Source organism: Hyperolius riggenbachi, chromosome 1 (assembly GCF_040937935.1).
Source record: "Hyperolius riggenbachi isolate aHypRig1 chromosome 1, aHypRig1.pri, whole genome shotgun sequence".
NCBI lineage: Eukaryota > Metazoa > Chordata > Amphibia > Anura > Hyperoliidae > Hyperolius > Hyperolius riggenbachi.
The window spans coordinates 662,811,703-662,828,057 of NC_090646.1; the positions used below are offsets into that span (position 1 = coordinate 662,811,703).

Genomic DNA, 16,355 nt, shown 5'->3' on the forward strand with positions numbered 1-16,355 from the left:
CTTCCCTCTCTAAGCATCTTTTCTTTTATGTACTTATGGAATTCCTCAGATAGCATCTTTATCTGGACCAGAGGCAATGTGATTATAAAATAAGTTGTGACTGCCATAAAGATATCCTCCGGGAAAGCCAGTGCCCTTTATTCAGCCTGTACATACACATTACTCACCAGTAGGGGTCTCCACCACCAGAGGGTTCTCTGGAGTCACGCTGGGTACGGCATCCGCCTCCTCATTCAACTCTGAGACAGAACAGAGAGCAGTAGTTACTATGGGAATAATGGAGCATGGGGACCCCAGTATGATTTAGTATGCTACAGATAGTCCGATCATTTCCACTGCCAATCAAAATCATGCTGTAATATGCAGCCCTTTTCAAATGCAATTTGTGCATTGCGACACAATTTGTGTGGGGAAACAAATTGCATAAAGGATTTTTATTTTTTTTATTTTGCAGTCCTACGGACTACAACAAACACAAGCGCATGACTTCTGTTCAGATAGAATCCAACTATCTCACACATCACCCACTTGCTGCACAGGGAAAGGGGGTGCTCTAATTACAGTGATAATCACCATTCCCCTGCAATTTCCTCAGCACCTGAAGACAGTGTCCTATTGGATTTTGAGATCAGAAAGCAGTCAGTGGAAAAGGTCTCTTACTGGGAATTGATTATGTAGCAATTAAAGCATTGCTAGGGAACAGCATGCAGAGTCACATGAGGTACAAGGCACAGATTACACATGGATTGAATCACATGACCACTCCTGCTACTGTCGGGGGGGGGGGGGCGTGGCAGTTAGTGGCTGCACAGTGTCTGCAGGTAGGGATGATCAAATATTTCAAAGTTTGGTACATTTTTATGCATATATATGCAGCTTCAAAATGGCCCAATCAACTCAAACCTGTGTGGGTCTCTATTGATCCATTTTCAAGCTGCATTTACATAAATTTGCATACAGATATTTGTATCTCATTGATCATCCCTACCTGCAGGATGAACTCTACAAAAATAGATTGTGACCTTTATACACATTAAATGAAAGGGGTGCAGTGGACAACACTCATCGGTATAGAGACCACATCTGGCGGTTTTAGGCAGAGACAGATTAAGGGGAAATGGGCCCTAGGCAAGCAAGAACTTCTGGGCCCACTCTTGATGGGCACCTGGCTTTTCTTGGTAAGAGGTGTTGGGGGTTAGCATAAACCAGGCACCTAGGCCCCTGCTTTACTTGCCTTGTGACTGATCAGGCTCTGGTTTCAGGTAGAAATAGGGACTACGGGGCCCCTTACATTTTTATGCTGACCGTAAACTGGTGACCCCTAGAGTCCTTTACCTGTGGGGTCTCTAAAGAGCTTCCGGTCCTGGGAAATCCCCCAGTTTGATTGTATGAAAGCACTGGCCCTGTGGGTGAAGCATGCACAAGCCAGTCCAAGCTATGAGAAATGGATCATCCAATCTGGCTGAGAACATTCTTAGTGGGTGAGGTCACATGTCTGGGGGCGGAGCTGGGTCTGTGTGGGCGGGCTTTATACATCACTGCTTTATTACCCAAATACCCACCCCAAAGCTTACAATTCTGTTCTGTAACCAGTTCCGCATTAGCTTGCATGATTGCTGTAATTTCTGGGATAGTCCAGCCAAAAAAAAAAAAAAAAAAAAAAAAGGACAGAGGTAGAAAACAAATATATTTATATATATATATAAAAAAAAAAAATCAACTAAACCCCACACAAACAAGATGGGCCAAAAGTGTTAAAGCCCACTTATGCTACAGAACAAAAGTGGGTCCAAAAATATGGAGAGAGAGAAAAAAAAATTCGGAAGAGAAGTAGAGATGTCAGCGAGGTGCAAATTATTTCCGTCTTGCATACAAATTCATACAAATTGAATGCAAATGACATGGAGCCAATCAGAATCATCAGGGAGTGCATTTGAGAGACCCATATCTAAGCGGCATGCAATTTGCATGAAAGTCTGAATCCTTTGCACGGCATTGACCATCTCTGGTGGTAAGTTGGCATCTCTTCTGGGTCAAATCAGTAAACTGCAATGGCTGAAACTGAAATTCCCTAGCAGTCTTCAGTTACATGCAGCTCTCCATAGCCATCACTTCAATGCCAACCCTGAAGTTACGATTCTGAGAAAGGATCGTATCACTAGAGCCAATGCTAAATAGAGCTTGGAGCCTGTATACAGGGATGCTCAGCGGATGCAATCACAATTCAAATGAGGTTTAATTGGTGTAGGCGTGTGGTGGGGATACAAGGGGTTACGTACCCATAATTCCACCGTCCGCCCTGCGTTCTAAAGAGCTTGCACGCGTCCTATTGGTCATGTTGCAAGCCTCACACCAGCACACTTAGTCCTTCAAGCCGGAAGGAGGAAGTGCGCGGCTTGCAATGTGACCAATAGGACGCGTGCAAGCTCTTTGGAACGCAGGGCGGACGGTGGAATTATGGGTAAAACACATACACCTCATCTCTATTGGAATGCATTGCGTTTTACATGCAGCATTAAATAGGCAGCAAGTTGTGAGTTTTCAAAACGCACATTGTAAAACGCAGAGTGTTTGTGGCCCACAGACTTTCATTATGGGCTAAAAACACTTTTTCTGCAATGCTGGCGATTCTGCCTAGTGTGATCCTAGCCCAATTTAGTTTTTTGCTTTAATATTTGTAAGACTTGGGTGGTGGAGGTGGAGAGGGACTTTCATGTTCCACATACTCATTACCTTGCAAGTCTGCGCCATCGGAAACAACATCTGTGTGCAGAGAAAAGGAATTGGTGTCAGGATCACAGCGAAACCACTACATTTATCTTTCAATTATACCAAACCCCTCCACAACCCATCCTCTGCAGGACCTGATTCATAGATAGGCCACAAAGGTCCAGGCCTACTGCTCTCTTGGAGGAGCCCTCCACACACAATTTACAGGTAAAGTTTTTTCTAAAATAAGTTCACATACAGTATGCCTAATTTTACCTGGTATTTGTGCCTTTGCTAATCTGCAGGATTGTGGAAGGTTTTAGCTACTAACAAGCTTATCTCAAGATGCAAACAAACTTCCCATTTCAGATAAGACAGACACCATGACCAGAAGGGGATTGAAGCCACTCCCTACGCTCCCCACTGCTTTTATGTCCAGTTCTTGCTTTAACTTTTGTGACCCCAGGGGTTACAACGCTGCACATGCAGCTCTGTGCTCCTCTCAGAGAGCAGAACGGTGATTGGCATGGAGGGGGCGGGGAGAGGTGGGGAGCAGGCAGAGGAGAGCCACTGAGAAGACTTGGTGGGTAAATGGGTTACGAAGTAGTTCTCCTGCAAGCAACACCCCTTCCCCATTAGACATCTGTCATCCGCTCATTTCCTCTGTTATTCCACTTTATCCAATAATGTCCTCTCTGCAGTATAATACACCATTCTCAAAACCTGTACTTCTCTACTGGAATTTTCTTAACATCTGCATGTTAGTGAGGCACTTGCATATTACTGCAATATACTGAATGTAGTTGTACCCACAAGTACTGTATGGCCAATTAACGCGAGCAACTGGATCTGCAGCAACTAACTGCCAATCCTAGCAAACAGTTGCTGTAAGCTTTAGCTTATTTACTGTATATCCTTTGCAGACCCTCCCAATAAATGGATAGTCTGGGAACAGTCCGCTAAGCAGCAGGACATAGGACGTGTCATCAGGATGCTGCTGATCTTACCGCTGGCACTTTCCAGGACATGAAGCGTTGGCTGGAAGTGGTGGATTGGCATGGATGGAGCCGCCATGTACGCACAACAAGCCATTGCTGCAAATAGAAATAAATTAATGCAACTTCTCTAGGTCTAGGGATTCTGTAAAACAATTACACCTTAAAGGCAGCCGATGTGTATTGCCACCTCCATGGGACCTTCCTAACACTATCCAGACTCACCAACTCCACCCACCTCCTGAAACATTCTTAAAGAGGCACTATGATGGAAGACTAAAGGTGGCTACTAACTGTCCAATTTCTAGCAAAAAATCGTTCGAGCGATTAGAAATTGTGATCGGACGAAAAATCGTTCACTACACCATCAACTAACCAATCATTGCTTCCTATCTATCACGACCACCAAGAAAATCCAAATTTTCGTTCGACGAAAATTCATTCGGGCGCCATTTTTTTCACTCGTTCATAATCGATTGTGTCCACCAATGGAGATTATTTACAACCAATCCGATCAGAATTTCTGATCGCTCGAACGATTTTTCACTAGAAATTGGACCGTTAGTGGCCAGCTTAAGATGTATAAGTACACAATGTACATTTGTCCCAGTGTAAATGCACAAGTTTTTTTTATTTTTCTCACCTCTACCAACTCCAAACCTCTTACCAACAGACATTGGACTAGTCCATCTCCACATGGGGGATGCTCAGGATTTTTTTTATTTTCAAAAACAAACTCCTTAAATGGCATTGGTACAGTCCAACTGACAATAGTTTCCACATGAATAAAGAGGAACTGTAACCCGGGATTGAACTTCATCCCAATCAGTGGCGGATACCCCTTTCCTATGAGAAATCTTTACCTTTTCTAGAACAGATCAGGGGGCTCTGTATGGCTGATATTGTGGTGAAACTCCTGCCACAGTGTGAGGTCATGGCCATGGTCCTGTAGTAGAGCGTGTCCTCAGTAGCAAGAGTAATACAGATGCGCTCATCTTTGCAAGTAGACGCAAGTATTTCCAAAGGCTGCCTGAGGAGTACGGAAGAGCTATTCATCCTAGTAGGTTAAGTAACTTTCCCACTGGGGATGGCACAGAAACACCCTAGACTGAAAGCTCTACGGTATCCAGAGCCTTTCCTCTATTTAGGCAGAGTTTCCTCATTTCATTTTCCCATTAAAAGAAACTGAGAAACCCCCATTAGAAAGTGGACTAATCCTAAACCTGTCAGTAAGAGCTATGTAAAATGTCAAATACCTACTATACTACCTAACGGCTTCATAGGAAGTAAAACGTTTATTTCAAGTATAATACGGTTTTGAGTTTTTTGCAAAGCAGCACTTTCTGCAATGTATTGAGCCTGGACACCTTGCTCCTGCAGTTTCTTGGTACAAGGAGGATCAAAAATGTGGCTTCCTCAATGCAGCCCGGATCACCTGACCCCACCCACCTCCCTCTGCTGAGAGATCAACTAGCCAGCACTGCAGCTCAGCTGTTCCTCATCTTCACGCCAATTTCTCCCACACAATGAGCATGGAAGAACTTGAAATCGTTGAGCGAGATGGAAATGATTTACTAACAATGCATGCCTGGCATTGGCCAATCTAATTTGTTCATTTTGATTTGTGCAATTTTAAGGTGCACATTTAACATTCAATTTCCATCTCAATGACCATCTCTAAAGGTGCGTACACACATGCGACTATAGTCGTTTGTAACGATCGTTCCCCGATCTTTACCAACGACAATCGTTACAAAAAACGAACCACCGACTATTAAGGCAAATGACAAACGAGCCAAATCGCTACAAAAGAAAGTTCTGTCTCGGCGGATTTTAACCAACGACGATCGTTTGCAAAAGTAGTACATCGTTGGAAACGATCGTTGGTACTAGGCTGGACATGCGCATTTCACTTTTTCTCCATGGAACTTCTCATTTTTATGCGCAGGCGCAATAGTTGCTTTATGTGATGTAACGTTCGTTCTAACAATCAGATCGTTACACACATTTTAAAACTAACTTTACTTAGGTCGTTCTTTCATCAATTAAAAGTTCGTTCGTCGTTCTCAACGAACGATCGTTGTCGCATGTGTGTACGTAGCATAAAGGGTCTCATTCATGATCTAATCATGGCTGTAGAGCTTACCAAATCTATGCAGTAGAAGGGTAAACCGAGTGAATATACTTTGCATAGATGAGTAACCCCTCATATTACATAGAAGTGGTAAGATTGTACCATTAGTGGGCAGCCTTAAGAACATTGGACCCTTCCCATGTCCTCCGCAGTGTTATTTACAAAAGCCACCCTGCTGCTACGTCAACCTCACTGTTAATTATACCCTTGTGCCACTGGATATTGTGTAGGGAAAGTTTCCTTTTAACCATACTCACAGGCCCAGCAGGGATAGCACTGTTGAGCTGTAGCCGCTTTCTAGAACAGCCCTCTGTTCTTAAAGTGTACCAGAGATGGTACACTAGGCATAATTTATACTTACCCGGGGCTTCCTCCAGCCCCTCCTTTGCCACTCTGTTCTAGTGCTACAACTGCCAGTAATCCAGTCAGTCACTGCCAGTTGAGGTCTTCTGTGCATGCGTGGCCGCTCACATCCCGAAAGCATTTTGCGCCTGCACAGTAGTACTGCGCAGGATGCTCCAGGGGACAGGAGCACGATTAAGGGTGTGTGTACAGCCAAGCATGCGCAAAAGTCCACAACTGACCGGATTACCGGGGGTCATAGTGGCTTAACGGAGGGGCGGAGGATGACGGCGAGGGGATTAACACGGCTCATGTGGCAGGGGGAAGCCCTGGGTAAGTATAAATAAGCACTAATGAACCGTCTCTGGTTCATTTTAACTACCATATGTGGAGGTTTCCTAAAACACCCGCCTAAAGGGCTCCCATCCTCACTCCATGATAACCACTCAAGGTTCCAACAAAGGCATATGCTGGGGCTTCCAGCCAGGGCTGTCTTGTGACACCAGATGCCAATTCACTTTTCTACCTAGTAGTTAGATTGCTAGCTTTGCAGGGCGTTCAAGAAAACTATTGGGTGGTGCAAGACGTGGCCAGCGTTACACTGGTAGTGGAGAATAAATTTATAACCAATATTCAAGCAGTCTTATCAAAGCCTACCAACTGGAGGACTAAATCTGGTCACAGGAGGTCCTTCCACGCGGGTCTTTGTGTCCTTGTTGACGGCTACAAAAGCTGTGAGGGAGGAGATGACCCCAGACTGTAGACTGGCCTCCAGTATCTGTTTCTTCACCTCCTCACCATCCATGTCCAGTTCCAGTAGGGAAATCAGATTTTTGGCTGCTAGTCTGTGGATGGTTGGCCTGATACAAGAAATGAAAAGGGGGAGGGGGGGGGGAGGAGATTGCCATCAGTTAAAAGCCATTAGGTATTTCCATAATGTTCCATTTATCACCGCTATTCAATGAATGTTTCAGTAGAAGTGTTCACACCACTTCCTGTAAGGTATTACCCTACTAAGAACATTTTCTTAAACATAGTTACATATCACTGACCAACGTGAACTCTTAGGGGATGAAAATAAGGCAATTATACAAAAGGGTAACCTACTTATTCCAGACAACAGTCTAGCTAACAGTCACATGGATATAAGTGTTTAGCTGAAGGTGTGTATTGCCTTCAAAATATCGAGGCAAGAATGATAGCATAGCATTGTATTTTGTGGCAAGAGACTGCTTTGTCTGTTGAGACGTGTTACAATTTCATACAGATGGCTGGACAGGTGACTTATTCAGCCTGGCACTGTATTGTAAAAATGTGGCACAGGGGGGTGATCTAGACAACCTGCCATGCAACTTTGAGACCTCAGCGCAACCTTTATCCCAAGTTTTGCAAGGAGAGGAGTGGAAATTAAAGGGCAACCGAAGAGAAAGGAATATGGAGGCTTCCATATTTATTTCCTTTTAAATACTAGTTGCCTGGCTATCCTGCTGATCCTCTTCCTCCAATACTTTTAGTAACAGACCCTGAACAAGCATGCAGCAGATCATGTGTTTGACATGGTCAGATCCAACAAGATTAGCAGCTAATGTTGTTGGATCTAATAATTAATAACGCCTGAAAAATCAGGCATTTCTGACAGACACTGCTAAAGCCAAAATGTTCAGCAGGACAGCCAGGCCACTGGTATGGTTTAAAAGGAAATAAATATGGCAGCCTCCATATGCCCCTCACTTTAGTTGCCCTTTCAGAGAAAAAATAAAAAAACTATTAGAAAAGCGACCAAAATTCAGATTGAACATATTGGAAATAATCGATCTGGCAGGTAAATCTGCCAGAAAATTTGTGTTGTGTACCTAGCATAAGAGAAGTGATGGGGTTATGGTTTAGTTTTGACTGTAGATTGCAGCATAGATTAGGGTTAAGAGAAGGAAAGGATTACAGTTGGGTGAATACCATGCGTGGCAAGGGAAGACCGCTTATAAAAGCAGCAGAGGAAGAAAAGGCATTTGTCACACATACAATTACAGCTTCCTCAGGCCCCTCTGCTTGCTCTGAGCTATGAATGGTTATGTCAGGTCCATGAAATCTCCAGCTTACCTCTCTGCACTGTCCATCTTCAGCGGAAACGCCAGATCATTGGTAAGGAGCTCATTTTTGAACTTGTACTGAAGAGACACTTTGGCTTCTTGCTCCTCTTCCAGCTGCAAGAGACAGGAGAGGACAGAGGAATCACTTGATGGAACAAGGAACACTCATGCCAAGATGTAAAAATGATGTGTTAAGTCCATTATGGTTGAGCCCGATTAGCAGGAAGAAAAAGGGGGGAAAAAAAAAAAAAAGCCAGACCACTACGGATAAGCCCTACTGCTCTAGAGGTTTGCTTCGGAGTCTGCTTAGCTTAGGAGTGGATACCTGGCATTGCAAGGATCATTCTGGCTCTCCACTGGAACTAAATTCCAAGAGCGTCATTTTTTATGCACCTGGAAAGCCACACAAGTCTGATGGACAATATACTGTATGGTCACCAGTCCTAACCCTCTAGGAGATAGAGTGCAGCCAGTAGGCAAGTCTTCGATCTGGATTTGGTCTACCACTCACTCCCTTTCCACTTTCCTGCATCTGACAAACAGGCTCAAGAGCAACACCGTTAATGTGAGCTGAGTTCTGGGTCCTTAGTCAAGTTTCCCTTCTTGTCTGTGCTAGGACCAGTATTCAAAGATTACACACCTTTCCCTTTAGTGTGACGTAGATGATGGACCTCTGACCCTGGAAGATGGCCGTGGGCATCTGAGATACTAACTTCTCCTCCACACCAGGAGGGAGGGTCCAATTTAAGGAAATTTCACTCACAGTGGGTTGTAAGGCACATTTCAGAGCTTTCAGTACCTGGAGACAAAATAAAAATATCCAATAATAAACTACAAGATCTTTGACATTCTTTGCAGTGCCTAAACACAAGCAGCGGTTTGTATTGGTAATTGTTGGTCTATTGACAAGACCGGAGGATTGGGGCTTGGGTTAGTTTTAGTTTTTATGGTAACAAGGTTAGACATCAAGAGGTGGTCAACACTGTTGGTGGGGAAAGTTTAGGGACTGGCTTTGAGTATGAAAATGTAGTGTTGCCGGAACCAGTAAAGCAATCCATGGTGGAAAGAAGCAGCAAGTTCACCGACTAAAATGGCATCTTAACACAGGGCAGATGTGGTTACAGAATTTTTTTTAATTCAATTTTAAGTATAAAACAGAAAGATAACATACAGAGCAATGTAACAGTATAACAAACGTCATAATTGGAGCGAAGACTCCAGATTCTCAAGCAGAGAGAATTGAGTTGGTCCATTGTGAGATATAAACAATTAGGAAAAAGGTAACCGGTGTACCTACCGGGGATGCGACTCTCTCAGCCGCAGGGGGGCCCGGCCGCCCGGGGCTGCTCTGGGGCCCGCTCACTGTGCGTGGGGGGGAGCGCTGCTCTGGACCCCCCAGCAAGGTGCTCAACTGGCCGCAGCGTCTAATAGACGCTGCGCCAGTTCATTCCCCGCAGCCCCGCTCCAGCAGCCTGCATAGTCTCTGGCAGGCAGAGCAGGGCTACGGCAAGATGGCCGCCGAAGACTATTTGTGTCTCCAGTACAGGGCTTCGACAGCCATCTTGCCGTAGCCCTGCACTGCACCTGTCAGCGCGGGAGATGTGCTGCAGTGCACAGGTGGATCGTGGGGGGGGGGGGGGGGGATCTGCGCACAAGAGGCCTGGACAGACTCCTGACAGGTAAGTGAATTTTTTTTTTTTTTTTACAGGGGCATTTTTTTTCTGGTGTCTGCTGCCCACATGGCGTTTTCTGGTGTCTGCTGCCCACATGGCGTTTTCTGGTGTCTGCTGCCCACATGGCGTTTTCTGGTGTCTGCTGCCCACATGGCGTTTTCTGGTGTCTGCTGCCCACATGGCGTTTTCTGGTGTCTGCTGCCCACATGGCGTTTTCTGGTGTCTGCTGCCCACATGGCGTTTTCTGGCCCACATTACGATATTCTGGTAAAATGCTGCCCACTTTACAATTAATTTACAGTGAAACGCTGCCCCATTACGATTATTTGGCACCTATGGGGGGGCCCATCCAAATATTCGCAGGGGGCCCAGTGATTTCTAGTTACGCATCAATAATAGGAGTACAGTATACTAGGCATATTAATTCCATCAAAAGTATATTAAAGAGACATTGAGAGAATTAGGGAGGTTAATGATTACAGCTTAAATAGTAAACTTTGGTAGTGGTAGGCGGCCAGTCTATAGTCATTGTATAAGGGATTTTCTGGTTCTCTTTTAAAACTGAAGGATTTTTCCATTTGTAAATTAAAGTCAAATTTTATGGTTACAGAAAGTTGACCAAAACATACAGAGGACTTTTCTTTCCTATCCAAATCATGCCGGGAACATACCAAGGCTTGAGCTCTTTCAGAGACTAAATGACAAGGTAAATCTCTCCATGTACCAGTCACATTTACCTTTGGCTGCAGACGATCTTTCCCAGAGATGAAGTCATAAGTGCCACTGGCCACTCGGGCAACACCTTTAATGAGAGCCGTGGAGGCGCCTTCGCCAATCCCGAATGTGAAACACCTAAGATTACACCATACGGTAAACCACAACCACCAGTGTGGCTGCATCAAACATTTGAATACATTGTAAAGTCATTCTAGCTGCTTAGCAGGAGAGATACAATATCTATCTTTATATTGCTCATCATAGACCCTGGACAAATTGCACATGTGTGCTCCCTGGTCAATGAAAAAAAGGGGGAGTCTAGCAATGGATTTTTTTGGCTGGAGGGGCAGAGCATCAAGGTCTTGGCTTCGGGGGCGGTGCCAAGCACAAACAAAAAGGTGGGCCTCCTGCCTTTTTTGTTTTATTGCTGGTAGGGATAGCTTATGATATACAAATAGTTCTTAGTTGATTTAGGATTATGCAGATTCTTTATTAAAATATATGTATGCTTGTATCGGTGATTTGATTGTTCTTCTCAAGCTGCATAAATTGGGGTACAACAATTGCATAATCTTGCATCCACTTGAAACTTGTTGCATCTCATTGACAACATTGTGCTACAACACGATATCAGTGAATCACTACCAACCCCCCCCCCCCCCCAATTAGACAAGTTACCTGTGAGCGTGTGAATTCCGCCGGACTTCTGCTATCACTTCTGCTGTATTTCCCACCTCTCCATCCGTGAGGAGAAAGACCTGGAGGTGAAGGAGAAGAGGTCAGATGTACAGCATATTGCACAGTATCCTCACCAGTAGCCATAGGACAAGTACTCTGTACCAGTCAGCCACTGATTTTTGACCACCATCCTCACCCCTCCACCCCCAAAAAAGTTCCCTGGATGCCCATGGTACAGCAAGGTGATATAGGGGGCAGGCAGGCCATTGCCAATGTCAAGAGGAAAGAATGGGATATATTACATAGCAACATGTTAGCCAGGGGCATAGCAATAGGGGTTGCAACCGCATCAGGGCCCTTGGGCCAGAGGGGCCCCGAAGGGCTCTCCCTCAACCACAGTATTAGCTCTATTGGTCCTGTGCTCATAATCACTTCTATAGATACTTTGAATAGTGGTAAGCATTAACAAACGGTTCCCCATCCCCTTCTTGCACCTCTGACACTGTAGTTGCCATTGGCAGGTTTTGGTGCGCCGTATCAATTGTTATGTACAGAGCGCTTAGGGGGCCCCATTGTAAAACTTGCATCGGGGCCCACAGCTCCTTAGCTATGCCACTGATGTTCGCATTGAAAAATATATCAGGAAGAGATCTGCTGTTTATATAAAAAGCAGCATTACAGCCATCCTAAAATTCACTACACAAAGACTACATTCACATTTTTTGGACTATAAGACTTTCTCCCCCAAAAGTGGGGGAAAAAAAAAAAAAAAAAAAAAAAAATAAAAAAAAGCGTCTTATATAATCCAAGGCCAGGAGTTCCTGACTTAATGCCTCCAACCCCCTGCAATGTCGGGGACTCCCTGTACTGTGCCCATGCAGAGGACACAAAGGGGCATCAGTGCAGTTTCTAGGCTAAAATGCACCCAGGGCGAGGGTGTAAAAATTGCGCCCCCCCCGAAGCAAGGTATGGGTGCCCACAGTGTAGGTTAGCCAGGTCTAGTTGCACTCAGTATAGATTCCCCCAGAATAGGTACCCCAGTATAGGTAGCCAGCTATAGGTCCCCCCAGTATAGGTAGCCAGGCATAGGTGAGCCAGTATAGTTGCCTCCGGTATAGGTTAGCCAGGTAGGTGCCTCCAGTATAGGTAGCCAGTATAGGTTAGATAGGCAGGCGTCCCCGGTATAAGTTAGATAGTTAGGTGCCCCCACTACAGGTTAGCTAGGTGGGTGCCTCTAATATAGGTAGCCAGAATAGTTGCCCCCCGTATAGCTTAGATAGGTAGATGCCCCCAGTATAGGTTAGTTAGGTAGGTGCCTCCAATATAGGTAGCCAGTATAGTTGTCACCTGTATAGACTAGCTAGGTAGGTGCCCCCAATACAGGTTAGATAAGTTAATGCTCCCACTATAGGTTAGATAGGAAGGTGCCCCCCAGTATAGGTTAGATAGGTAGCTGCCCCCCAGTATAGGATAGGTAGGTGCCCCTCAGTATAGGTTAGATTAGGTAGCTGCCCCCCAGGTTAGATAGGTAGCTGCCCCCCAGTATAGGTTAGGTAGGTGCCCCAGTATAGGTTAGATAGGTAGCTGCCCCCAGTATAGGTTAGATAGGTAGCTGCTCCCCAGTATAGGTTAGATAGGTAGGTGCCCCCCAGTATAGGTTAGATAGGTAGGTGCCGCCCAGTATATGTTAGATTAGGTAGCTGCCCCCTCAGTATAGGTTAGATAGGTAGCTGCTCCCCAGTATAGGTTAGATAGGTAGGTGCCCCCCAGTATAGGTTAGATAGGTAGGTGCCGCCCAGTATATGTTAGATTAGGTAGCTGCCCCCTCAGTATAGGTTAGATTAGGTAGCTGCCACCCAGTATAGGTTAGATTAGGTAGGTGTCCCCCAGTATAGGTTAGATAGGTAGGTGCCGCCCAGTATATGTTAGATTAGGTAGCTGCCCCCTCAGTATAGGTTAGATAGGTAGCTGCTCCCCAGTATAGGTTAGATAGGTAGGTGCCCCCCAGTATAGGTTAGATAGGTAGGTGCCGCCCAGTATATGTTAGATTAGGTAGCTGCCCCCTCAGTATAGGTTAGATTAGGTAGCTGCCACCCAGTATAGGTTAGATTAGGTAGGTGTCCCCCAGTATAGGTTAGATAGGTAGGTGTCCCCCAGTATAGGTTAGATTAGGTAGGTGTCCCCCAGTATAGGTTAGATTAGGTAGGTGCCCCCAGTATAGGTTAAATTAGGTAGGTGCCCCCCAGGATAGGTTAGATTAGGTAGGTGCCCCCCAGGATAGGTTAGGTAGGTGCCCCCCATGATGGAGGGGGGAGCCGCAGCGAGGGCAGCCCGACCTCTCCCTCCCTCTCCCTGGGCCGCCCTCCATGCGATCCCCCCCTCGGACGAAGTGCAGAGTAATGCGCAGGGAAGCGCTATAGAAAACTACTCACCTCGCTGGCTCCAAGCGCTGCTCTCTCGCCACCAGTCTCCTCTCTGCCTACACGCTGATACACGCTGCTTCCTGTTTAGCAGCGTGTGTGTATCAGCGTGTAGGCAGAGAGGAGACTGGCGGCGAGAGAGCAGCGCTTGGAGCCAGCGAGGTGAGTAGTTTTCTATAGCGCTTCCCTGCGCATTACTCTGCACTTCGTCCGAGGGGGGGGGGGGGATCGCATGGAGGGCGGCCCAGGGAGAGGGAGGGAGAGGTAGGGAGAGGTCGGGCTGCCCTCCCCGCGGCTGCGGCTCCCCCCTCCATCACAGCGCCCCCCTCCCAGCAGCGCCCCGGGCGGCGGCACGCCCCGCACGGGGGTAGAAACGGCCATGAGGGGCATAGAGGACACCATGGTGACACAAGAGGGCATAGAGGACACGGAGACACAAGAGGGCATGAGGTACAAAATGGGCATAATCCACAAGATGCCCCTTCATCATGGATGCACCAGGTTTAGTAAGGCATGTCTTATGGTCAGGAGCTTCTTCTAGTCTGAAAAATATGGTATTTCATATACTGCCCAGGAACAGCTAAGTGGGGAACAAAAGAACAGACGGAGAGCCAGAATGGCCTATGTGTGGGCAGGGCAATGTTTTCAGGAGAAAGGCACAAAGCATGGAAAGCGACAGGAAGTATATTTCATAGGCCCAATTTCAAGCTACACATTAGACAATCTGCATGAAATTTGGAAGTCATTACCATCTCAAACCTCATCTACCACCTTTCATCTCCAGTTTTGGACCCCCTTACCTGCCGTGGGTGCTCCGCCCTGCCAGCAGTTTTATAGATTTTCTTCAGCGGTTCCAAGATCTCCGTTCCACCAAGGTCTGCCGCGATCCCGTTTACCTTTTCTATGGCGCCATCCAGTGTCTCCTGCGTGTACTGCACACTTTCCCTGCAAGAAACCATCGAGCGAAACGGTCAGGCAGTTTTTGTAAGTCATGACGCCAATTTATAGATACCGCTTAATTGCTTGCCATGGCTTCTTTCCCAATCAACACTTTACATGGGAGATTGCCATTGTGCAGCATTGTTTGCATCTGGCAACAAGCACAAGATACCCCTACAATGAAGCAGGCCATTGGATAACCTCCACCCACAAGTTGACCTTTTCCCCAGGTAGGTGTACTCTCATTGGGTCAGTCATGCCACATGCTTTAAAACCGTGTGACCAAAATAAGGCAATCCAAAAGAAAAACACTCCAAATCACCCATGTTTCTGCTGAACTATAAACTCCAGTTTTATACTCAGGTTGGACGTTCTATTGCAAATACAGCCACGTGATGGGTCATATGACAACTTTATAAGCAGGCCCTTGGGGGGGGGGGGGGGGGGGGGAACTAACCTTTCAATTACAGCAGGTTGATGCAATTTTTTTTTGTACAGCTTGGAAATTGACCAAGTGCAGTAGATAGCCAGTTACTCCTTCAGCAAGGAATACATTCTACAGCAGGGCTTCTCAACTTAGTCCTTCAGCACCTCGAGCAGTGCATGCTTTGCAGACAGCCACAAACTTTCACAGGTGAGGTAATTAGCTCTTCAGCAGCGGTTAAAGTGGATCCGAGATGAAAAACTATAGCAAGTAACTTGTCTATATCAGACAAAGTTTAGATAGTTTATATAGTAAATCTAGCTGCAAACAGCTTCAACGGTATAGGATTTTTCTTCTTGTGATAAAATGTTCTGCTTGTCTTCATTACACACAGGCAAGCTGCTCTGCATCTCCACCGCTCAGCCTGTGAAACTCCCCTCTCCTCCTGCTCCTCCTCCGAAATCTCTGGCTAGTAACACCTCCTCCCCCTGCCCTGACTGAGCTCCCATAAGCCCTTGCTACATGGGGTTCAGTGCGTCTAGGTGCTGGAGGAGCTGTGGGCAAGGCTTTAGTTTATAGGGAAGAGAAAAAAAAACCAAAAAAAAAAAACCACGTATTTGGCTTGAGGAATGCCCGATAAACTATATGAAATGAACACAATTATGCAAGGCGCAAGTTTCTCGGATCCACTTTAACCTCCCTGCTGAGGGCTACAGCACTGGATCCCAGGAAGGAGAGTTAGTGCAGGCGCTGCCCCAGATCTCAGCAGTATGATTTATTTCCCCCTGGTTTTAAGGTCTAAAAGCATGCAAAAAAAAAAAAAAAAAAAAAGCCAACTCACAAAGGCTCAGTACACTCCCGACACAGGCATGCAGTGCAGGTCTGCAAAGAAGATGCCAACCCGCTGGGATCCTTCACAGCCTGCCAGCGGGACTGGAGAGAAGCCCGGAGCTGCGGCAAGGGACAGAGTGACCACTAGGGGCTGGAAGAAGCCACTGGTAAGTAAAGCTAGTTCATTTAATTTGCTTCAGATATCCTTCAGGGCCCAATCACACCTGAGCAGGAATCGCTCAGGGCAAACCGCTAGCGGTTTTGTAAAAGCCGCTACACATTGTAGCCAACAGCAGTGCTCTTACTTCCGCAAACCGGTTAGCAATAACCGCAAACACGCTGCATGCAACGGTTTGCCGGCGATTAGCAAAAGCACACTAATCGCAATAGCTCCAAAACGCCACAG

General features: G+C 46.2%; 1 protein-coding gene across 2 annotated transcripts in view; it reads right to left on the reverse strand.

Annotated features, from left to right (window-relative positions):
* LOC137560948 (von Willebrand factor A domain-containing protein 5A-like) overlaps positions 1–16,355 on the reverse strand; it is a 57,251-nt gene that overhangs the window by 12,625 nt on the left and 28,271 nt on the right. Inside the window, exons 9-17 of one of the 2 annotated variants that reach the window (XM_068272140.1) lie at positions 14,556–14,700; positions 11,336–11,415; positions 10,678–10,792; positions 8,908–9,066; positions 8,278–8,381; positions 6,838–7,040; positions 3,717–3,803; positions 2,734–2,763; positions 168–239 (exon numbers count right to left, since the gene is read on the reverse strand). In XM_068272140.1, coding sequence (XP_068128241.1) covers positions 168–239; positions 2,734–2,763; positions 3,717–3,803; positions 6,838–7,040; positions 8,278–8,381; positions 8,908–9,066; positions 10,678–10,792; positions 11,336–11,415; positions 14,556–14,700 — 995 coding nt within the window. The remainder of the gene's footprint in view (positions 1–167; positions 240–2,733; positions 2,764–3,716; positions 3,804–6,837; positions 7,041–8,277; positions 8,382–8,907; positions 9,067–10,677; positions 10,793–11,335; positions 11,416–14,555; positions 14,701–16,355) is intronic. The other variant, XM_068272146.1, reaches the window with a different exon arrangement.